General features: G+C 50.8%; 2 protein-coding genes and 1 pseudogene across 2 annotated transcripts; 1 reads left to right on the top strand and 2 right to left on the bottom strand.

Moving 5' to 3' along the window:
- The first annotated feature begins 9,650 nt into the window (after positions 1-9,650).
- Positions 9,651-10,431, top strand: LOC112903829. The gene is made up of 2 exons (XM_025973023.1): positions 9,651-10,171; positions 10,233-10,431. The coding sequence occupies exons 1-2, from the start codon at positions 9,651-9,653 to the stop codon at positions 10,429-10,431; spliced, it is 720 nt and encodes a 239-aa protein (XP_025828808.1).
- A 2,450-nt stretch (positions 10,432-12,881) lies between these two features.
- Positions 12,882-13,818, bottom strand: LOC112902023 (barwin-like). The gene is made up of 2 exons (XM_025970918.1): positions 13,439-13,818; positions 12,882-13,286 (listed from the first exon to the last, which is right to left on the bottom strand). The coding sequence occupies exons 1-2, from the start codon at positions 13,724-13,726 to the stop codon at positions 13,110-13,112; spliced, it is 465 nt and encodes a 154-aa protein (XP_025826703.1). The 5' UTR covers positions 13,727-13,818; the 3' UTR covers positions 12,882-13,109.
- Positions 13,819-18,414: 4,596 nt separating this feature from the next.
- On the bottom strand, positions 18,415-18,883 carry LOC112903828 (annotated as a pseudogene).
- Between the last annotated feature and the right edge of the window lie 5,100 nt (positions 18,884-23,983).

Below are 23,983 nucleotides of genomic sequence, written 5' to 3'. Positions count from 1 at the left end.
AAAAGGAATGATAGAGGGAAGAGGCCGGCAAGGGTCCAAATAGACACAATAATTCTTGTTACAAGTGAATAGAAAGCAGCAGTTTCCCTGCATTCAGAATCTAATATATATGCCGAGATGAATAAACCTAGAAACATCAATTTTCCTATGTGACACAATTGTTGAAGTTAGGGATCGGCTAATGCGTTAATTAGACTAGGAAATACTCTGTAAATTGCTTGATCTAGAAACAGAGAGAGGGATTGAGAGATGCAAGAGAGGGCACGGGGTTATACCTTCGTGCCCTAGGCCGGCGGCGGATGCAGAGGTGCCTGCCATGGCGGTGTAGCGCAGGGATGGGAGTAGTTCGGCCGTAGGCGTACGGGTGGCGGCGGCCGGTCAACCTCGTCGATCCGAGCCGCTGGCCCCCACCCCCTTTTATATTGCGCGGCGCGACGGGGGCCCACCAGTTAGGGTTGAGCTGGGGCGCCCCCGATCAGGGCGCTTGGGTGAGGTAGACCATCGGCCCGTTAGGGTCCGATGGGCTATGAGATCAATCTAACAGTCTCCCCCTTGATCTCACCCTGTCCTTTTCTTTTACTTTTACTTTTACGCGTTTCGTCATGGATTTGTGTATAGAGCATGCCTCATCGTTCACGATCAACTGTCGATAGATTTAGCAGCTACAATCCACGCTTCCATTCAGAGACGGATTCTTTAACCTTTTGGGCCCTTGTAGTCCGAAGATCACAGGCTATCCCTTAGCCCCATGCCAGCTACGTGTTCCTTGAACACGTTGGGTGGTAAGCCTTTCGTTAGCGGATCCGCAAGCATTTTCACTGTGCTTATATGTTCAAGATTTATGATCTGATCTCGGACTTTATCTTTCACAACATAATACTTTATGTCTATGTGTTTGGCAGCACCACTTGTCTTGTTGTTGTGAGCGTACATTACTGCGGGCTCGTTATCGCAGTACAACTGTAATGGTTTAGATATATTATCAACCATTCTCAGACCGGGTACGAACTTCTTTAGCCAGTTCACCTGCCCCGTAGCCTCATAACACGCAACAAACTCGGCATACATTGTGGACGATGTAGTGACGGTTTGTTTGCAACTTTTCCACGATATTGCTCCCCCGGCTAGGGTGAACACATATCCTGACGTGGATTTTCTGTCATCTCCTGCGTAATCGGAATCTGAGTATCCTACGATACGCAGAGATTCTGTTCTCCTGTACGTTAACATGAGGCTTTTTGTTCCTTGCAAATAGCGCAGAACTTTCTTTACCAATTTCCAGTGTTCTGGTCCTGGATTACTCTGGAATCTGCCAAGCAACCCGGTAACATAAGCTATGTCAGGGCGTGTGCACACTTGTGCATACTGTAAGCTTCCCACAGCGGAAGCATATGGTACCATTTTCATTTGCTCAATCTCATATTGAGTCTTGGGGCATTGAAATTCCCCATATCTGTCGCCCTTAACTATAGGTGCAGGTGAGGCACTGCATTTGTGCATATTAAATTACTTCAGGACCTTTTCTATATATGTCTTTTGAGACAGTCCTAATACCCCTTTTAATCTATCTCGATGAATCTCGATTCCTAGAACAAATCTTGCTTCACCGAGGTCTTTCATCTCGAAATGCGAGGATAAAAACTTTTTTGTCTCTAGTAGCAGATTGACATCGCTACTTGCCAGTAGAATATCATCCACGTACAAGATTAGAAAGATGTACTTTCCATTCTTGAACTTTGCGTAAACGCAATTATCCTCGATATTTTCTTTAAACCCGAATTCTTTTATTGTCTTATCAAACTTCAAGTACCACTGTCTTGAAGCTTGCTTTAGCCTATAAATCGATTTTCTTAGACGGCATCCCAATTTTTCTTTGCCTTTCACGACAAAACCTTTCGGCTGTGCCATGTAGACGGTTTCATCTAAGTCCCCGTTAAGGAATGCTGTCTTCACATCCATCTGATGTAATTCTAGATCGTAATGAGCTACAAGAGCCATTACGATTCTGAAGGAATCTTTACAAGAGACTGGGGAAAAAGTCTCGTTGTAATCAATTCCTTCTCTTTGTGTGTATCCTTTTGCCACGAGTCGTGCTTTAAACTTATCTATATTCCCTTGGGAGTCATATTTGGTTTTGTAGACCCATTTGCAGCCTACTGTTTTGGCTCCTTTAGGAATCTCCTCTAGGTCCCACACTTTGTTGGTACTCATCGATTTTATTTCGTCTTCCATAGCGTCAAGCCATTTCGACGAATGTTCACTTCTCATGGCTTCTTCAAATGAAGTGGGATCATCCTCCATTTGAATCTCTTCGCTATTATAGACTTCATAGTCATTCGAAATAGCGCGCTTTCTTATTCTTTGAGGTCTCCCGTGAGCCTGAGCCTGCGGTGCCTCATCTATTTGGGGCTGCTGGTGCTCCTCTTCTTGTGCGGTAACTGGCTCGTCAGGACCCTGATGAATGGGTTCCTCTTCCTCATTCATCGTCACCACAGAAGGAGTCATTACAGGTATCGGCATCGCAGTGACTTGCACTGGCGGTGCAGATACAACGGGCAGCGAGAAAAAAGATTCCTGAATCACGGGATTTGGTGTATACACCCTCTTCTCCTCAAGATCAATTTTCCTTGCTGTGCCGCTCCCCCGGACCATTTGATCCTCAAGAAAAACTGCATGCCTCGTTTCTACAAATTTCGTTGATCTATCTGGGCAGTAGAAACGAAACCCCTTTGATCTTTCTGGATAGCCAATGAAATGGCAAGATACCGTTCTTTAATCTAGTTTTGCAATGGTCGGGTTAAACACTTTTGCCTCAGCAGGACTCCCCCACACCCGCAGGTGATTTAGTGAGGGTACTCTTCCTGTCCACATTTCATACGGCGTTTTCGGCACCGATTTACTCGGAACTCTGTTGAGAATGTGAATGGCGGTTTTCAGTGCCTCCATCCATAACCTCACTGGTAATGTAGAGTAACTGATCATGCTTCGCACCATATCCATTAGGGTGCGATTGCGTCTTTCAGCCACTCCGTTCTGCTGAGGCTCGCCCGGCATCGAGTACTGGGCTACTATGCCTTGTTCCATCAGGAACTTCGCAAAAGGTCCTGGAACTTGGCCATATTGGGTTTGTCGACCGTAGTATTCCCCTCCACGATCGGATCTTACGATTTTAATCTTTAAATCGTGTTGATTTTCTACTTCGGCCTTGAATATTTTAAACTTATCCAAAGCCTCCGATCTTTCTTTAATTGGATAAATGTATCCATAACGGGAATAATCGTCTGTGAATATTATGAACGAGTCATAACCATCCACACTCTTTACATTAAACGGACCACAGATATCTGTGTGAATTATTTCTAACACGCCTGTGCTCCTCTTAGCATTTTTCTTTATTTTCTTAACGAATTTGCCTTTTATGCATTCAATGCATTGTTCTAAGTCAGAGAGCTCTAATGGAGCAAGAATTTCGTTTTTAATTAATCTTTCTATTCTCCCCCTCGAAATATGGCCTAAACGACAGTGCCATAATTTCGACGACGTATCTTGAGTTCTCTTACGTTTTTTATTTGCGAGTGTAGGCGAGGATACATTCGCACTGTTATCGCATACGGAATTAATACTTTCGCGTAACGATATCAAATAAAGATCATTCTTTCTAAATGCAGTGGAAATTACTGTATCATTACATTCAATCAAACATTTCCCATCTCCAAATAGATAAGAATAACCATCTGTATCCAGGCGAGACACACTAATTAAGTTTCTGTGTAGAGAAGGAACAAATAAAACATCTCTAAGTACAATAATGAAGCCAGTGTCGAGTTCCAAATGAACGTCTCCTACTGCTTCAACGTCTGCCTGATCTCCATTCGCCACTCTAACTTGCTTTTCGCTTCTTTGAGTGGTTCTCGTCGAACGGAATCCCTGTAAAGAATTTGCAACATGAACAGTTGCTCCTGAGTCAATCCACCAAGTAGATTTTGAATATTCTATATACAAGGATTCATTTACAAATAAAATAACATTCTCACCTCTTTTTTCCATGATCATCTTTAAGTATTTGTGACAGTTCTTCTTGTAGTGACCCCTCTCTTTGCAGTAGAGACACTGATCCTTATCTACTAGAGCGTGTCCCTCCTGCGGTCTGTGCTGTTGAGAGTTTTTACCTTTAGAGGAGGATGAAGAAGAAGATGAAAAATTGCCTTTAAAGTTGGCATGTTTCTTCTTGTTCACATAGTTTAAGGATCCTCCAGTGGTGGACCTGATCCTTTCCTCCTCCTGAACACACATCGCAATAGTCTTTTCTATGTCCCAAGTTTGTGGTTGGGTGTTGTAATTGACAACAAAAGTGTCAAACTCTTTTGGTAACGAAGCAAAAACCAGATGGACAATGTGATCCTCCTTGAAGGCAAGGTCCAATGATTTTAGCTTGTTATTCAGGTTGACCATGCGATGAATGTGTTCTCTAATGCCACCGCCAGTGTATCTCTCTGAAACCAGTTGTTTGATCAACTGGGTTGCATAAGTCTTTGAAGAACCAGTGTATTGGTTCTTTAATTTTTCAAGATACTCTATGACGGTGGCACAGTCTGAGATTGAGCCCATAATTGCAGGCTCAATCGTATTCTTTACCACTGCCAAATATTTCTTGTTGGCAGGGAGCCATTTTGCATACAGCCTCTCATATTTTGCTTTTGCTTTCTTGTAATCAAGCTCTGTTTGCTTCCAAGAAGCATCTGTGTCTGTGTCCTCCCTTTCAGAAAGCACAGGCTCTGTAGGAGTCGGTGTAGCTAGGACCCAATCTAATTCACCCATGATGAAATAGAGATCTAGCTTTCTGTACCATTCATTGTAATTATCTCCCTTTAATATTGGAATATCGTTGATGGAAAACATCATTGATACTCCTCCTGAAAAATATCCATGAGTGGTGAAAACATTAAATTAAGTTCAAATAAAATTTATTGCATATGTAAAATACGACGTTGGTCATAAATTAAAATATGCAATAACCTTGTGTATTAAAACTAAAACACCGTTGGGCAGAATTAGAATTAATACAGAAAAATTATCTATTAAAATTAAGGCATAATCTCTTTTTGTATTAAATCTAGAATACCGTTGGGCATAAATAGAGATAATACATGAAAAATATCTATGAAAAGTAATTCAGTAAAAAATTGCAATATTATCACTTGTTAACGTTGGTCAAAAGATAATAATATTACAATTCAGAAAAATATCTATTTGCCTCGAAGAATTTAAATTATTCCGTTGGTTCAAATTTAAATTTCAAGGCAATTAAACAAAAACATATAAAGTATGTGATCTTTGCAGCGGAAAAACTGTAATTATATCAAAATATATCGAAAAATATCTTTTATAAACAGTGCACCAAAGTTCAATCAATTTTGAATTTGAAATGCATCAAATTCATCTAAATTCTATTGGAAAATTGCTTCTGGAAATTGAAAAGTGATGCACAGCTCTTTCTTTTGCAACCAGCCCAGCCGGCCCATCCCCTCGCGTCAGCCCAGTGGCAACAGTCCCGCGCACAAACGCGCGCGGCCCGCGACAGTGGCCCACCACTGCTCGGCCTTCTGGCCCTTGCACGCGCTCGCGCGAGCGCTTGCAGCCGCGGGCAATGCAACCTGGGCCCGGGCCGCGCATTCGCTCGCCCGCGTGGGCCAAAAGCAGCCCGGTGCCCTGCGGTCCGATTGCTACCGTTCGATTGAGATCGACAGCTGTGCGTTGATTTCGCGAGATCAAAACCCCGTCGCCGTTCGCTCCCCAAACCCTAGCTTCATTCTTTCCTTTCCCCGGCGCCTGCTTCTTCTCCACCCCGAGCGAGAGTGAGGGCACGGCGGCCGAGCGGGCGGCGGCTGCGGCGGCAGCCGCGGTGGCGGCGCCACGGCGAGCCCCCTCGCCGGCGCGCGCGTCCACCGCTGGGTGGGCGCGCCGCCGTCGAGCGGCTTCTCTGTGGTGCCCGGCGAGCGGCCCGAAGTCAGCTCGCGCGAGCTCTGTCCTCGCTGGGCCAAAGGCCTCGCGGGCGGTCTGGTCGGCGCACCGGTGTGCCGTGTTCGCCGACGGTGGGCGGCGCAAGAAGGGCCAGGTAAGTAGCCCCTTTGCCGCTGCCCCTGTTCTGCTCAGATCTAGGGTTAGGGTTAGGCATTCGGGGTTGAGCTCTGGGGATCTTTTAAGGGGATTTCTTTTGGTGTTTTTCTCTGTTGTCTCCTAGACCTAATCAACGCTAGAAGCTAGAGGTGACTGATACCATTGTTGAAGTTAGGGATCGGCTAATGCGTTAATTAGACTAGGAAATACTCTGTAAATTGCTTGATCTAGAAACAGAGAGAGGGATTGAGAGATGCAAGAGAGGGCACGGGGTTATACCTTCGTGCCCTAGGCCGGCGGTGGATGCAGAGGTGCCTGCCATGGCGGTGTAGCGCAGGGATGGGAGTAGTTCGGCCGTAGGCGTACGGGTGGCGGCGGCCGGTCAACCTCGTCGATCCGAGCCGCTGGCCCCCACCCCCTTTTATATTGCGCGGCGCGACGGGGGCCCACCAGTTAGGGTTGAGCTGGGGCGCCCCCGATCAGGGCGCTTGGGTGAGGTAGCCCATCGGCCCGTTAGGGTCCGATGGGCTAGGAGATCAATCTAACAACAATGGCTTACTTTTTGCTATACTCTCAATGGCTTATTTTGGTATAGTAAGTGCAAGTTAATATAGGAAGAAAGAAACCAGTAAAGTAGTAAACAAACAAATATGCCAATTTCAACTTGCGTGTAAAAGGAAAAATAGTGTGTTTGTTCTTTTACATCATGCAGAATTTGACCAAGCTAGCTAGTAACCGTTCCTAAAAACATCTCCAGCAGGTTACTCATCCCTCATACCCTATATATTTTCTCTCTCCATCATTAATAACACTTTTTATATTTTTTTAGTTAATGCTATAGCAGATTACTCAATAGATACGGTGGAGGGAGGAATCCCCTGCATTTGATCAAGAGTGAGGTGTGTTTTGACGATCATAAAAAATATTTTAGTATTAGCAATGTAATTAGAAATCTGCTGGAGCACCACCCACTACCAAAGGATAACTTTTTGGTATTAGGGAGACAGACGAGTAATCTGTTGGAGATGCTCTAAAGTCTACATTCTTTTTCCAACCAGGAACAATGTCAATCGTGCAATGTAGATGTATGACAATGTCCCTAACCTATATGCTAACAAACAAAAGCAAGATGGAGTGACAAAATTTTTGACAAACAGAACAAGCCTAAGTGCATTTCACTCAAAAGCGCAAGCATGGTTCATGAAACGTTACATCAGCTAAAAGTTAAGAAGCAGCGGGGAATTATCCTGAGAAGGCGTACGATAAAATCCGTTGGAGCTTTGTCAAGGAAGTGCTGGCCAAGAAAGGCTTCCCACATAAATGGATAGATTGGGTGATGCAAGCCATGTCGAGGGGAAGAGTGGTTGTTAACTTAAATGGCAAACTAGGATATTTCTTTAGAAGCTATAAGGGGGTGAGACAGAGCGACCCCCTTTCGCCGTTTCTTTTCAACTTAGCTGTGGATGTCCTCCCAGAAATTCTGAATAAGGCTAGAAGGAAAGGGATAGTTAGGGGGTAGTGCAAGAGCTGGTGGAGGGAGGCTTGACGCAGCTGCAGTACGCGGACGATACTATCCTCTTCACGGAAGATACGGAAAGCAACATTGTAAATCTCAAATTTCTTCTATTTTTCTTTGAGGAGATATCAGGCCTAACGCCTAAGGATTAATTACAATAAAAGTGAAGTTGTTGTGGTTGGAGGGGATGGCTAACATGCGGAGTCAGTAGCACATGCCTTCAATTGCAAGATTGGTTGCTTCCCTATGAAATACTTAGATATTCCAATTGATAAAGATAGACGCTCTAAAGAAGAGCTTAGTGAGCCAGCGTGCAAAGTGGAGCGGCGGGTTGAGACCTGGAAATATGGGTAGCTTTCATATGTTGGGAAGGCGATCCTGATTAACTCAAGCCTTACTAGCATCCCCATGTATACGATGGGGGTATACTGGCTGCATGAGGGCGCACAGCAGAGGCTAGATACTGCCAGAGCTAGATTCTTTTGGCAGGGTGTGGGGAAGAAGAAAAAGTACCACATGATCGAATGAGATGCTCTGAACAAACCAAAGGAGTTTGGGGGGCTTGGCTTTATTGATACTAGGGCCATGAATGTTGCTCTGCTGCCAAGGTGGATATACAGAATTGAGTGTGGAGAGGATAGCCCGTGCATCAATTTGTTGCGGAGGAAATACCTTTGCAGTGGTGGTCTTTTTCAAAAAACCTATAGGAATAGCTCACAGTTTTGGTAAGGACTGCAGAAAGCTAAGGATTGGTTCTACTTTGGGAGAGCTGTGTGTGTAGGAGATGGAAGAAACACAAAACTTTGGTTGGATGTTTGGGTGGGAGATTACAGCCTGAAAAATCTCTATCCTAAAATTTATCATATCTGCTCTGAGCAAACGATATCGGTGGGTGAAGCAGCAGCAAGGAGCTGGTGTCTCAGGTTCAGAAGGAACCTGGGTGAGGTGGAGGCAAATGAATGGCAGCAGCTGCAGGCGACCCTAAGCAGCCAAGTGCTGTCGAATCAACAAGATAGGGTGTGGTGGAGATTAGACAAAAAAAGGCAGCTACACAGTCAGATCTCTGTATAGATTTATGGTTGACCGGGGTGTCGAGACTTGCGGGCGACTGATGTTTGGAACACCACTTTGCCGCTAAAAATCCAAATCTTCTTGTGGATGATGTTCCATGATAGGCTCCAGACAGCGGTTCAACTGAAGTGCAGAAAATGGGTAGGCCCGAAGGAGTGTAAACTTTGTGGGGTGATTGAAGATCTTGATCATCTATTCTTTAGATGCCCCACCTCTCAATTCATCTGGTGCTGGGTGAGAGAATTTCCAACCTCCTTAGAGGAGTTCTTATCAGTGGTGGTAGGCGACCCGGGGAGAGTCTGCAACAGAACCTTCATCTCCCTGTTGGCCGGTGTCACTTGGGCTATTTGGAAGACGAGAAACGATTGGGTGTTTTCTAACGAACTAGTCCCATCTCCTAACGTGCTAACAGACCTCTTTTGAGCTCTGCTGGTTGCAGCCAGTCTCTACCTGTCTTTTTTCTACTGCTGCGTCAGCACCTCTCGTTTAGGCTTGTAAGCACTTTCCCTGAATGCTGTAAGCTGGTAACCCCAGCATAACACTGTAATGCTTTCGATATAAGCAGGACCAAGGGGTCTTTGGTCTAAACATACCCGTCAACCTTACTCTACCAAGTTGTAAATGCAGTAGCAAATAAAACTGCAAAAGCTTCCTTTTGGGCTTCAGTTTCAGCTGTGCAAGCAGAATCAGACTCGAAAGCTGTCTTGTTGGCTTCCTTTTCAACTCCATAGAATGCACGATCAGCTCCAGATGTAACGGTGTCGTTGCAGGTGGACGAAGTGGATGAAAAAGTTGGCTTCACTCCTCTGGGTCCAACAAGGGCCTGCTGAATTTTCTGTGTGTGTGTATCTCTTTTGGAGCGCACCTCGTCTCGGCGAGTCGGCGGTGATCACGAGATCACGAACCCATCATCATCCGATTCCCCTCGGCGACGGCGGCGGCGCCCATGGAAACCGAGGCGACGCAGCAGCCACCCCCCGGCTCGTCGGCAGTCACCGCCGCCTACCCCCGGTCGGTGCTGCTCAAGCACTACGCCGAAGACGTGGACGTGGGTTCCTGCCCCGCTGCCGACGCCAGGACGCTGGCGGTCTCCCGCACCTCCACCGGCCACCCCGTCGCCGTCTCCCTCAGCCTCGCGGCGCCGCCGGCGCTCTCGTCCGTGCGCGTCCACTTCCCGCGCGGAGTCGAGGGCGCCACCGGCTACGTCTTCGCAGCCCACGGCGACTCCCTTCTCATCTGCGCTTATTTCAAGGAAGGGTACCGCGGCGGCAGACCCAACTACTTCGTCTACGACGCGGGCGCCGCCTCCGCCGAGCCCCCGGGGCAGCCGTCGCTGTTCCTGCTGCCGCCGCACTGGCTCGCCGAGCAGGGGCCGGGATCGGAAGGGCGGAGCCGAGGCGGCGGCGCCCCTGCGTGGCGTTTTCGGGACAAGCGAGGCACCGGACTCCTGCGCCGCGGGGAGGACGAGTTCGCGGCGGAACTCAAGATTGCGACGGTGGGATACGGCACGCCGGCGGCGCGGGAGGAGGCCGAGCTCACGCTGTTCCGCCGCGGCCAGTGGAGCGTCGAGCAGCCAGCGGTGGTCATCCACCACGACAGCCAGGACGACGGGGACGAGGACGAGGACCCGCTGCTGTCCTCGTGGTCAACCCACACCGTCCTTCCCGTCGGCGACGCGCAGCTCTGCTGGGTCGACCAGCACCTCGGCCTCCTCTTCTGAAGCGTGAAACTTGCTTCTAAGTTTTGAACTATACATGCTTTTGTATGACGAGTATCAGGTCCGGTGGATTTTTGTCATAAAGGAGTACTCCTGGGAGTGGATTGGACTTTGGCATTTGGATTCTACTGGATTTGGATCTAGTTAGATATGGACACACATTTGCTATAGAACTGGATTCTATTGGATAAAAGGTAGGGGATAATCTAAATCTTGACGGACTAGAGGAGGGGAGCCTACAAGGAATCCAACCCCACGCACTTCTTTCCCCCGCCGCCGTGTGTCTCTCCCCCCGCCGCCGCGCCTCTTCTCGCATGCTCTCACCACGTGGAGCACCTTCAGCCCCGGCTCTTCACTCGGGCACATGCCAGAGCACCTCTCTTCCTTGCCGCTGTTCCCCGTGGTTGTTCCCTCTCGCTCCACTGTGAATTAGTAAATGCTTTATTAGGTCATACGTATCTCGGAATTTCAAGGAGCAGCGGCGAACATTGACTGGGCCAATGTCGATCCAATGGGGAAGAAAACGTACATGTGGTTATTGCACGCGCGCGGCAGCTTAACTTGCTTGGAGAGCCTAGTGACGCTTCAAGTTGTAACTTGCATGTTATCTCTTGCGTGCCGTCGTTGGATTAACAAAGGAAAATGATTTAGTCTCAAAAAAAATCAAAGGAAAATGATTTATTTAATTTTTTTTAGTTTTGGTGCATGTATCTGTATGCATAATTGTTCTCTTCGATATTTCCCTTTTGTATTGTATATCTAAAGAATATCTGCAGCAAGCAAGAAGAAGAGATATCTAGGAACATGGATTTTCCACATGCCACTGCGGTCGCTAGGGTTAGCCGGACTGTCGGAGCACTACCACGCGTGGAGATATGTGAAAAGTAGTGGGACGTAGGGAGTACAGAGAGAGGACGGTGATGTGTGCTGGGATAAAATTAAAAAATCCTCCACATCTCTTTCGTCTCTTCTTCCTCCGTTTAGGTGTTCCCTTCTCTTCTTCCTCTGACGGTCGCAGGATCTCCGCAAGCACCGCGCCCCCGCCACCACCCCACGGCCCACCTGCCCCGCGGGCAACGATGCCGTCACTGGTGCCGCGGCCTCCGTCCGTACCCCTGCTGGCCGCTTCCACCACCCGCAGTTGGCGGCGACCACACCGCCGACCACGCCACGGACCAACCGCCCTTACTGCCTCCACCCCCACCCTCCAATTGCTCGCCCCCGCCTCCTACTCTGCCCACCGGTTCTCATCCACCGCCTGGCAGATGACGCCCTCGCTGTCCCGCCTCCGATCCGCCTCCCTCGCCATCCCACCTCCCACCTCCTTCGCCAGGCCGGACGCCACCCGCGGCCATCTCTTTAAGGCCATCGGCCATGGATACCTCCCCAACAGTCCCAAATCCAGATCTCTAACCTTAATCTCGCGGCGTCCCATCTCCAGCATCTCCAGCGCAGCGGCGAGGAGGAGCGAGGGTGAGTGCTGGGAGGGCTGAGGAGTGAGGCCAGGGCCGGGGTGACGGTGATGATGAGCTTGAGCTTCTGCACCAGCCAAGTGAGTGGTGAGGAGGAGGAGGATCCGAGCATGGCGAGAGGGCGAGCTGTAGCTTCTCCGCATCTGGTCCGCGTGGTGGTGGTCGCAAGTGCATGTGGAATGACATTTTCGGATATCTATTAAGTAAAGCAAACATCTATTAGCCTCTTTGGAGTGGTTTACAAAAATCACTGTTCAAGGCTTGCTCCAATAGCAGATAAGGTCATTTATACCAAGAAAAAATGATCTGGAAAGAGTAGTAATGTACTCTTACGTGATGTCTGCATGAACTTAGTGCTAAGAAACAATTTGTGATCGTTTGAAGCTTAACTCTGAGAAAGCCTCCCATGCATAAAGTAAAAGAGATGGACTTTTCCGAATGAGGTGATGAGAAAGAACAACTTTTGCGAGCAGTGGATCTCCTGGATCGAACACGGTGAGGAAGGTGGAAGAGTAAGCGTGCGAGCCCGTTGCCAACATTGACCCGGGCCAGCGCCCAAGGGCGACGGCGAGGACATGTGGTGGCAGCACCCAGGTGAAGTACGTATAGCCATCAGGCATCCACTACAAAACACCAATCGCTAGTGATCAGAGTTTTCATGTGGTTGCGTTCGACATGATGCCTTGTGATGTTGTTGCTTCATATCAACTAGCTAGAATGCCTGTGACAAGGAACGGGTCGAGCTCGCCGCATAAGACTTCAAAGGGATGACCTGCCGGCCGCCGGCATTTGTCTGGGGCCGGCATGCTGCTCCGAGAAGAAGCGTGTGCTTTCTAAAGTACTCCCTCCGTTCTCTCTTAATAGTCCTATTTCAAAAATTTAAATGTTCACAAATGATAGTCCTATTTTCTATATATATTGGCATGAACTATGGCAATAAATAGCACTAGTAACAAGGAGTTCTCAGTTAAAATATTGGAGGACTAACTTAAAAAGTCTATGTTGCATTTATTATATGATAGGTAAGGTTGCAACATGCCTTGTGTGATACAGTATAACTTTTTATTCCATATTGTTCAACAATAACAAAGCTTTATTTGCATTGGGCGCCCACTTATTCATCCTCAAGTTTAATAATTTGGCCATGTGGGGTTACATATATAATCCTGTACGTGCACCAGCAGCTGCTGCTATCCTACTGGTGATGGAGTCATCATCAGTTGTCGCCGCAGTTGACGAACTGGTAGCTGACGGTGAGGTGGCCGTCCCGGACGCCGTCCCCGTTGGTGTCGATCTTGCTGAACGCCGTGTCGTAGTCCAGGTCCAGCCCGCCGTTGCTGCACTGGTCCACGATCCTCACCGTGATCGACGCGCCCGTCGCCGAGTTCGTCACCTACGTACACAAAGATTGTTCAGAATTTCAGAGATCAGATAGATCATCATCACTTCGCTGCTCATTACCTTCGTCTTCTCCAAACCATCCACAACGAAGCTCGTGCCCGTCATCATCTATCTAGGAGCCTAGAACGAAGAAGCTTATATTACCTGGAGGCACTGCCCGCACGCGGCCTGGCCGGTGGGGCCGGCGGGCCCGCAGAAGGCGGTCCAGCCGTACCTGCTGCGCCACTCGAGCGACTTGCCGGCGTCCCAGGTGGCGCAGTACGCGCTGGCGGCGTTCAGGTCCCAGTTGATGTTCTGCGGGCGATAGTAGTTGTAGGTGGCGCGCACGCCGGACGCCTGCTGCGCCGCGGCGGCCGCCGCCGCCGCGCACAGCAGCGCCGCCACCAGCGCCACCCGCCTTCCTCCTCCGGTCAGCATCCTCCCGGCCGCCATGGCAACTTCAAGCTCAGATGAGAGTTTATTCTCGCCGGTAAGCTGTGCAAGAGATCTCTTCGCTACCAGCTTGATTGTGCTGCCGCTACGAGCTATGCCAGGTGGCCATGATATAGGCGCTAGCCGAGAGAGACTGAGAGCATTGCATTGACTCTTCTCGTCCGAAATTCGCGGCAAAATTGTGGTCGATAATTTCCTTGCCAAATCTAGATTCTAGACGCATGCATGCGGGACCTTCTTGGAATTCCACGAGCCAGTTGCCAACATTGACCGGGGCAGCGAAGCGAGCATGCAGCCCGACGGAGAAGAAGACGTGTGTGGTTGGGCTCCTGCGCTGGACATGGCTGATCTGATATTTTTTGCTTGGGTAGAGTTTTATGCCGCTGCGACGCCGTCTCATGTTGGCTTTTCCACCGGCCGACATACTAGTGTGGTGACATGGCCAGTGGCTGAAATGGCATTTGAATTTCAAAAGTTTCATGAAAGGCTTCAAAACACTAAAAGAAGAATCTCATTTGTACCAGTGTCTATTTACACCCTTAGTTTTTTTAAGTGGATAATGTCAGACCTAGGGTCACGAAACTGTGCACGTATCATAAAATATTCAAAAATAAGGAATGTAGCATGTCTCGTACCTTATATTTGTTGTAAATTACTTAGATACGAGTAGGACTAGTCGGTACTGAAGAAAACTACCCGAGTAATATTTGGGTAGGTCTCCTAATCTAGTATGGGCGTAGGATTTCGGTAACTCTATCCCCACGGAGTATATAAGGGCGGCCAGGGACCCCTCCAAAGAACATCATAAAATTTCTACAGTCGTCTGTAACCTTCTTTCCCAGCGGTCAATTCACCCAACACTCCTCACATGGCGAGGTCCACTACCCATGTCTTTATCCCAGCAGCTCCACCCGTTCCTCCAGTTCATTTTCTTCACTCGGTCTCCTTAGATCCAGATCTCAGCGTCCTTTCTCTTTCTCTTTCCCGGAGGCGATCGCCGGAACGCCCGAGCTAGCAATAGCGGGAGAGCTCCTCGACGGCGGCGGCAGCGCGCACCCCAGGAGGAGAGGCGGCAACCCTCCCCCAGGCGAGCTCCGCAACGGCGGCAGCGTGCTCACCGGGGGGAGCAGCGGTGGGCTAGCTCCCCGGCGGCGGCGGTGGCAGCGCGCTCCATGGGGTGAGCGACAGCGACACCCGAGGTGGAGCGACGTTTTGGTCTTTTTGTTTTTTATGCAAAAGTTTTTCACGAAACATTTGTAAAAGTTTTTTTATTTTTGCCGCAAAAGTTTTTTACAAAACATTTGCAAAAGTTTTTTCCTCGCTGAACACTTTTTTTAGAAAACATTTTGCACAAGTTTTTTTTGCAAAAGTTTTTTACAAAACATTTTCCCAATTTTTTTAATTTTGGATGCAAAACTTTTTTCTTCGAATTTTTTTTGATTTTTCTCAAAACTTTCTCTTTCAAATTTTTTCTTATTAAAATTTTCTGTTCTCTCCAAATATTTACCTAAAAAATTTCTGAAAATTTTTTGTCAGAAAATGACAAAAAAATACTAAAAAAGGAAAGAAAAAAAGACGGTTGGAAGATCGACCATAGGGGGCCCTCCTGTGATCGACGTAAACTAAAATCACTGGTAGGATATTACGCACGTCATGGCTCAAACTTGTGTAAATCTTATGGTTCTTGCACCTTTGAGTTCCTGATCTCGGCGACACCCTACCTACAAATCTACTATCTTGGGGTATACCTAGGTAGACTTGCCGGTAAAATACCAACAGCTGGCGCGTCAGGTAGAGGTGTTCATCAAAGATCCTGGCGAGCTCGATGGCATCGTTTTAACCTCAGTGTCGCACTGAAAGAAGGCGCGGCTTTCGTCTTCGGCTCTTGGGTCTGCATCGCCTATGGCTCTCATAGCTTCGATAGCCACCTCACCAACCCTAGGGAGCCGAAGTCATCAACGCCAATATCCAGCCGCAACATCGATGAACTTGCCGACAATCTCGGCAAAATCCAAATTTCCCTATCGACATTGGAAAAGTTCTTGGATGATCTATTCCAACTCGAACTTCAACCTCAGCTCGCATAGCAATATCGACATGTCGCAGCTACTTCGACTTCACGAGGACACCCGGCGACCCGTCGATGGCTACTTCGACTACTTGTCTTGACTAGAAAACTAGTCGGGAGCAGTCAATAACTAGTCGGGCTTCATCAACAAATCATCACGGCTCCATCAACAATCGCTCACAAATCAAGCTAAGTCACTTATAACTTTCCCGACTAGTTCTCCACAGGATCGGCTACTTATCCGTGTACGCCTCTGAATGGGCATGAAACCATCTAGAGCTATAATTCGCCACCTAATTTCTGCGACAAGCATTCTCTTTGTTGCAAGCCAACTACTTTTTTATGCTCGTTGTCCTCTTTTTTCGGTCGCTAATCTGCTCGGGTAGTATTACGTCTTAATCCGTGAAGCCTCGAGTATTCAGTCTTGACCTAAGCAACTCATATATAGTATGAGCAAAGGCTAGAATGGGGATAGGTTATTAAACGTAGGAGGTGGGCTACCCGGGAGATTTAGATATCCTAAAAAATAGCTCGACACAGCAAATTTTTTTTTACACCAAATAAATTTCGGTATCTTTGCATTGATCCAAATAAATTTTGATCTCTTCGTATTATGCTACATAATGTGTATATCTCCTGGTCAAGCTTCGGTGATGACTCTCCAGGACGCTCAGCATACCTCGACGTGACTCCATTAGCTCCCAGACTTGGGGGCTGGACGCCAATAACTACTTGACGTGGCTCCTTCGACTCTCTTGGCTCATAAGCTCAAGGGTTGGATGACGTGGCTCCTTCGACTCTCTTGGCTCATAAGCTCAGGGGTTGGACGCTGCAAAACTACTCGGAAGACTCGAAAGAGAACCGATTTAAGATGCATTTTAGGATTTATCTCGGGAAGATAATTGTTTAACTATTATTTTAGAGATTTTATTCCGAAATAAGGGGATTTTCAAATTTTTAACACAGAGATCTTATCTAGCCATTAAATTAGCGATATGATTTGTTTTGAGAGATAATTTAGGATAATTTTTAGGAAGTTATTTGATTAACCATTTTTCAGAGATTTTATCCAAAAAGAGGTTTTTTTTAGAATTTCAAACTAATTTTTTCTATTTTTACCACCATTGCAAATATATAAAATACATATGCTATGTTCATTTGGATCTCTTTTTCCAAACTTTTTGGGATTTAGATTTAAAACTCGGGGGTTACGAAATACGTATCATTAATGGCTTATTTTTTAAATTCTTTGAAAGATACGGAAAGAAGATTCAAGACTAATTTGATCCTCAGCCTGATTCTTCGATTCAACGTAAGACTCGGGGGCTACTCCATATGGAGTGCGATTTTCATCGCACCACATATAAAACAAGACTTAAAACTACTCGGAGCATGAGCACCTCACATCCTCGAAGCAGCCAAGAAAGTACTCGGAAGACGCTTTTAAGATAGAGTTTCAGAAGAAACCGAAGATAACTTTAGAAGTACTCGGAAGCGTGCAGTACTCGGCTACAACGAGCTCAGGGGCTTGCTAGACCCGGGGTCACGGGACTGCGCACATGGTATAGAATAATCTAGAATAAAGGATAGGGCATGTCTCATACCTTATATCTATTGTAAAGTACTAGGATACGAGTAGTACTAATCGTACGGAAAGAAACTACCCGAGTAGTATTCGTGTAAGAATCCTAAGCTAGTATCAGATTAGAATTCTACGTAACCCTATCCCCCTGGAGTATATAAAGGCAGGTAGGAACCCGTCCAAAAGACATCACAACAATAACTAATTTAAGGCAATACAAACCATTATACAGAAACGTAGGATATTACGCATATCGCGGTCCGAGTCTGTCTAAACCTTGTGTTGATTGCACCTTCGAGTTCCTGATCTCAGCGATACCTTACCTACAAATCTACTGTCTTGGGGTATATCTAGATAGGTTTACTAGTAAAACACCGATAGATAAAGTATATGAGTTATGAAATATGTAATGTTTAACAATTTTGAAGGTGTATGAACTATTTTAGCCTTGGCCATGTCGCCACATGTGGGCCATGCCGTCTTGAACCTCTCTAAATTTTGAGCCTTGTAAGGTTGAAAAGTGGATGGTTTCTAGTTGAGGGTTACAGTCTATAGTTGAAGGTTATGGAATGAATTTTTACAAAAAGCATGGATGAGCTTTTGTCATTTCTGATTCTGGTGACCTGATTTCTGCATGATTGAGTGGTTTTGGTCTGCGTTTTTTTTCCCCGAAAGGACTGATACTACTACTTGGGCTTGGCTTCCAGTAACCAGAAGTTGTGAGCAAATCAGGCCCGGCCCAAGTGCAAACTCGGCTCGGCTGATCAGGCCATTAGGGGGCCTGCTAAGCCTTTTCTTTTAGCTCAATTTCGGTGCCAGCCAGCGCTTTATTTACTTTTGCGAGGAGCCGGCTTGGCTTCTACTAACAATGATACTTTTTTTCTTCCCGTAAATCGCGGCAAACAGTCCAGAAAACGAAGCAAGATTGCCGCTGGAAACATTTCAGAAACAAGCTAGAAAGATCAACGATATCGTGACCATGCCGATCGATTGCCCATGTCAATGATCGATCGACGATGTAGAGAGCTCGGAACGAAGCTAGTCTTGGCAGTCGACGAACTGGTAGCTGACGGTGAGCTGCCCGGTGACGGCGCCATGGCCGTCGGTGTCGAGCTGGTTGACACGAAGGGGTCCAGCCCGAGCCCGCCGAAGGAGCACCGGTCGAGGATCGTCACCGTTGCCTGCGCCCTGGTCGCCGCGTTCGCCACCAGGGGGCAGCGGCCGCAGGACGCCTCGCCGTGCGGCCCCGCCGGCCCGCAGAACGCCGCCCAGCCGTAGCGCTGCCGCCACGCCAGCGGCATGTCGGCGTCCCACGTCGCGCAGTAGGCGCCGACGGCCCTGAGGTCCCAGAGCGCGAGCGACGCCACGTACGAGCTCCGCACCGCCGTCAGCCCGTCACGCCGCTCGCCTGCTGCGCCGCCGCGCCGCGGGCCGCCCACGCGCAGGCGCCGAGCCGGGCCAGCACGAGAGCAGCTGGAGTCGTCGTCCTCGCTCCGATCATCTCCATGGAGGACGCACTCAATGTGATCGGTGAATGGGTTAGCCGGTGTGGCAGCATCGGCGGTAGTTGTAGGCGAGCGGACGGCCAGTTAGAACATGGTTTTGATTTGCTACCGCAGGTTACAAGGCTGATCCCTGACAATTTGTGCTTTGTCGCGCTGACACGATCAGACCTGCAGCTAGCAGGGCAATCCCAACCTACTACAGTGTCCATTGCTGTATCATCAAAACACCATCTTTAAAAAATATATAATATCTTGGCGTAGATTTCTATTAAACTCACTCTTTTTTCTCCCCTATTATATTTGTTCTCCATTTATTATGAAAACACCGCTTCACTCCTAATGCACAACTTGTAGTGTCTAACGTATTGGTTTACGCGTCGATACCGAGTCTTGCATGAGATCCAGTTTCTTCCTCTCTCCACTCTCTCATTTATTATGGTGCCACATAAGCTAAAAGTTCTATTTGGCAGTATAATTAATGATATGAAAACTATCATACATGGAGGGTTGAGATGCACTTAGAATCGCATCCATGCAAGTCGATACGATCAATAAGCTATGGTTAGAAGTGCAAGACGATATGTCTCATTGCGGCAAAGAAGTGGAGACTATATACTCCATGTCTATGTTAGTGGTAAGCTCTCCAGCTCGCTGGAAATTAAGTCATAGTGGGAAAAATTCATTTGAATAATTGGAACCCTAATCAGAACACGGACAAATTAATTGGAATATTAATCGGAATACGAACAAATCAATTGGAATCCCAATCGGAATCCGGACAATTAATGCCTCATGCGGTCATGGCATAGCTTGTACACAGAGTAAAAGAGCACAAAGTTGATAGTCTCATATAGATCTTGTCGGAGGAATTCTCCAGCCGGGTGGCGGAAAGCACCCGCCTAATCCTAGTTAAGGATGGGTTTGGAGGAGACTTAGGAGCGCTCGATCGGTGGACCGATGAACACAGGAAGAACACGAAGATTTAGAGTGGTTCGGGCCGCCGGAGCGTAATACCCTACGTCCACTTTGGTGTTGTATTGGCTGTGTTTCTGATTGTTGAACCTTGTCTTCTAACGAGTACACTCTCCCTTTTATAGTGCAAGGGGAGTGCTTACACTGTGCGGGACCCCGACAGGTGGGCCCGGCCAATAGGAGCTGTTCTACGAGAGATATAGAGGTCATCTTCTCGAGCTCCTCTCCGTAGTCCTCTCGATCGAGAAGTTGATATGCGTATCTACAGCCAGGATATGGCCGTGTACAGCCTTGTCTTGTACAGTGTCCGGCGTCAGCGTTACCCAACAGTGAAGCCGTGCTGTCACTGTTGGGATGGGACCTTCGGTCAGAGGGCGAGAAGGAGCTGTCCCGTGGCGCGCGCACTGTTGCAGCGCACGCCTTGGCTCGCCTATTACAGGCCATCATCACGCGCGCAGCGCCGTGACGGGACTGCACACAGTCCGCGTACTGTGCGCGGTGATACGACGCGCCGCCTTGGAAACAGACGGGCTTACCGTGGTGTCAGCTTACCTGCCCCGTATGTCAGTGGCAGGCCGCACCTTTTAACTTTGGCGCGCCCGACTCAGCTACCGCATTGAATGCGGGTAGGTGAGGAGGCGACCCGTAAGGGGCCTTAGGCCGCAGGCACGCGGCGGGGCCAGCCCCGCTCCTCCCGCTGGGCAACACGTGGTGGCGCCGGACCCCTAATCAGGGAAAGGGGGGCCCGGGGCCGCCGAGACCGGTTGGAACGGGCTGGTCTGTGATGGTCCGGCCATCACACGTGGCGGCCCCGGACCTCCCAGGGGAGGCCGGGTCCGCAGGGGCTACCCGTGAGCTCTCCCCCTCACCTGGGTGTGCAGAGGCCCCGGGCCTCATGGAGCTCGGGGGAGGGTCCGGAGGCCGCGGCCCCAGCTGTCAGGCCCGGAGGCCGTATGCCACGTGGCCCAGAGGCGAGGGGGAGTATGGATTATGGGAATCCGAAGGCCTGGACACCCTAGCGGGAGGTACCCCTATCTGTGTGTACCGACAGAGGCCCCCGGGCCCACCTCGGGAGAGGGATGAACCCGCAGGTGGGGCCAAATCCCAGCATCGCGCCGGGTGGACAGCTCGTTCCCGCCGGGCAAGGGCATGGACGTCCTTTCGCCCGAAGCGGAATCCCCGAGGGGCCCGTCCTCCGCGCGCACCGTGCGCGTCAGACGGTTCAGATTCTTGTCTTATTTGAGCCCGTCGCGCGGCTCGGGCGGTTCAGATTCCGCCCTTCCCACGATCCTCCTGCACCCACGCCGATGACTGGTGGGCCCGAGCCCACTGGCCATAGAGTGTGAGGGAAGGGGAAGGCGGCGCTGGCGACCGCTCGACTTCTCCTCGGGCGCCGCGGGACGCAAAGGGGGGAGCAGCCTTTTGCATAAAAGGTAAGCGCCGAAGGGAACGGCTACCTTTTCGCACTTGCCAACAACAGACGCCGTAGCGCCCCTTCGTCTCCACATCCCTTCTCGCGATCGGCTCCCTTACGCCCGGCTCCTCTTTCTTCCTTGTTCCTTCGCAATCCTTGCCCAACAATCTCCATGGCTTCACTTCCTTTCCCGCGCCGCTTCCAGACCCGGGAACAGCTGGACGCGGTGCGGCGTCTTCTGGGGTGGACCGCGCCAGCAAACGCCGGGAAGGTTAGGGCCGGCGAGATTCCCCTCCGCGACCTTGCCGCGGGGGAATTCGTCCTTTTCAACTCGTACATTATGTGCGGGTTGGTTCCTCCGATCTCCTCCTTCTTCCTCCTACTCCTGGAGGAGTTCGGCCTCCAACTTCATCATCTCACCCCCCACTCCGTCCTCCTCGCGGCGGTCTTCGCCCATTTCATGGAGATGTTCGTGGGGGTGCGTCCCTGCACCACCATCTTCAAACATTTCTACTCTCTGGTTGGGACCGGGAAGAAGCGCGGCGAGATTGGCGCTTACTACTTCCAGCTCCGGCACGGGATGGCGGGCTCCTACATCGCCGCTTTCTCCAGCTCCAAGTGGGAGGAGTGGCGTGAAGGCTGGGTCATCGTGGCTGACGAGCCTCATGACCGCCTGGAGCTGCCAACGGAGGGCCCCCAGAGCGACCGGAGCACCTGGAAGGCCAGGCTGACAATACCGGCGGAGCTCGACCCAGTGTTGTACCGGATCAAGAAGCTGGCAAGGAGTGGCCTGACTTCTATGATGGTGCTGGGCGACTTCTTGAAGCGGCGAATCGCGCCCCTGCAGCAGCGGTCCCGGATGGCCTACGTGTACACGGGGCTGAATGACTGCTGCAGGATCGCACGCGGGCCCGGCGGCGACTTCACCAGGGCGGAGCTGGAGGCAGCGGTCCGGGCGATGACCGGCGAGGCGTTCATCCCGGAGTCCCTGGTCCTCCCGAGCGGGGTCAAGGCCCTGTGCGAGGACCAGGCATTGCGGTCATCGGTCCTGTCGTTGATGCCGACCCTGGACGAGGGCGGCCTGGCGGTCCGACAACTGGGGGGCGACCCCAACCGCGGGCTCCAGATCCCTGGCGTCTCTCCGGACCGCCAGCATCGCCCCAGCGAAGGTGCTGGGGAGCCGGGACCCGGAGGTCCGGCCCCCAGCGGGAAAGGAAAGGAGAAAGTGCCGGCGCCAGAGCGCCGGCAGAAAGATAGTGCGGGTGCTGCCCCGGCCCAAAGGAGCGACGAGGCTCAGGGGGCGGCACCTGAGCGGCGCAGCCAAGCCGAAGGGAGCAAGTCCCGGAGGCTCCAGCGCGGCGACGGTTCCCTGGTCGGGGAACCGGCGCCGAAACGCCAGAAGACGGCGGGGGCAGAGGAGCAGAGCAGAGCTCCTCCACCCGCGCCACAACGCCAGCAGCCGGAGAGGGGTCCGGAGGAGACACGTCAGCCTCCTCCGCCACCGCCACCAGAACGGTGTCCGGCGACGCCACCACCACCGCCCGAGGCCAATCTACTGCCCCCGTCACCGCCACCAGCAACTCCGCTGGCGAGGGACACCCACCAAAGGTCCGGGGGGTCCTCGGCTGGGAGGAAAGTCCCCCCCGTAGCCCGGGGCAAATGGGAGTGGTCCGACTTCCCGTAAGTGGTTTTGTCATGGTTTTTCATTTTCTTCCTTGGCTTCCGGTCCTTAACCATACAGGTGATACGGCAGGCCGCAGTCTTCGGATGCTCCCACTGGGGGATCCGGCCCCCAGCCAGCATCGGGGCCCTCGGCGCCGCTCCCAGCAGGGCCCCACCTGGAACAGCTCCAGAAGCCCCCGGACCTTTGGGCCCGGAGCCGGAGGCCACCACACCGCCACGACCCGAAGCTGCCCCCCAGGAGGAGGGCACCAGGTCAGCTGCGACGACCGAGGCACCGGCGACAGCGCCGGATGTTGAGGTCGGGCCCTCACCAGCTGAGCTAGCAGCAGAGGGGGCCACTGCCACGGCGGAGGCTGCTGCGCCAGAGGCAGCGGAGGTGGTGGAGGTCGCGGCACCAGAGGCGGCAGAGGCGGCTACACCGGAGGCGACAGAGGCGACGGCTCCAGAGCCAGCAGAGGCAGCGGCTCCGGAGGTCGCCGAAGTTGCCAGCAGCACCCACCCACCGGCAGAGAAGGAGGAACCGGAGGTGGTGCTGGGAAGGTACCTCCTCCCGAGCACAGCGGAGGTCCCACTCCCCCGGCTCATAGCCAAATGCCAGCAAGCTCAACAGGAGCTAGAGGCTGGCATGCGCCGGGAGTGGGAGAAGCTGGAGGCGGAGCGCCAGCGGCTCTTCGACTGGGAGGTCCGCCTGGGGGGCCGCATCAACTCTGTCTCCGCCCGCTACGCCGAGGAGCGCGCCAAACTCGTGGCGAGGCGCGAGCTCCTGCGGGAGGAGCTGGAGCAGGCGCGCGACCGGGAGGAAGCAGCGCGCCAGCGGGAGTTGGCGGCCACACGGCGGGAAGCAGAGGCTCTCCAGGGGCTGATTGCCGTGGAGAGGCAGAAAGAGGCGGCGGCGGAGACGGAGCGGGCCGCCCGGGAGCTGATAGGCGCGGCGAGGGAGGCGTTTGCCACGGCCGAGGCGCATCAGGCCGCCCTCGCGGATCGGGCGGCGGCGGCAGCGAAGAAAGAAGAAGAGCTGGCCGCCCGAGAAGCA

Source organism: Panicum hallii, chromosome 8, assembly GCF_002211085.1.
Source record: "Panicum hallii strain FIL2 chromosome 8, PHallii_v3.1, whole genome shotgun sequence".
Taxonomy (NCBI): domain Eukaryota; kingdom Viridiplantae; phylum Streptophyta; class Magnoliopsida; order Poales; family Poaceae; genus Panicum; species Panicum hallii.
This window is presented reverse-complemented; position numbering and strand designations above follow the sequence as displayed.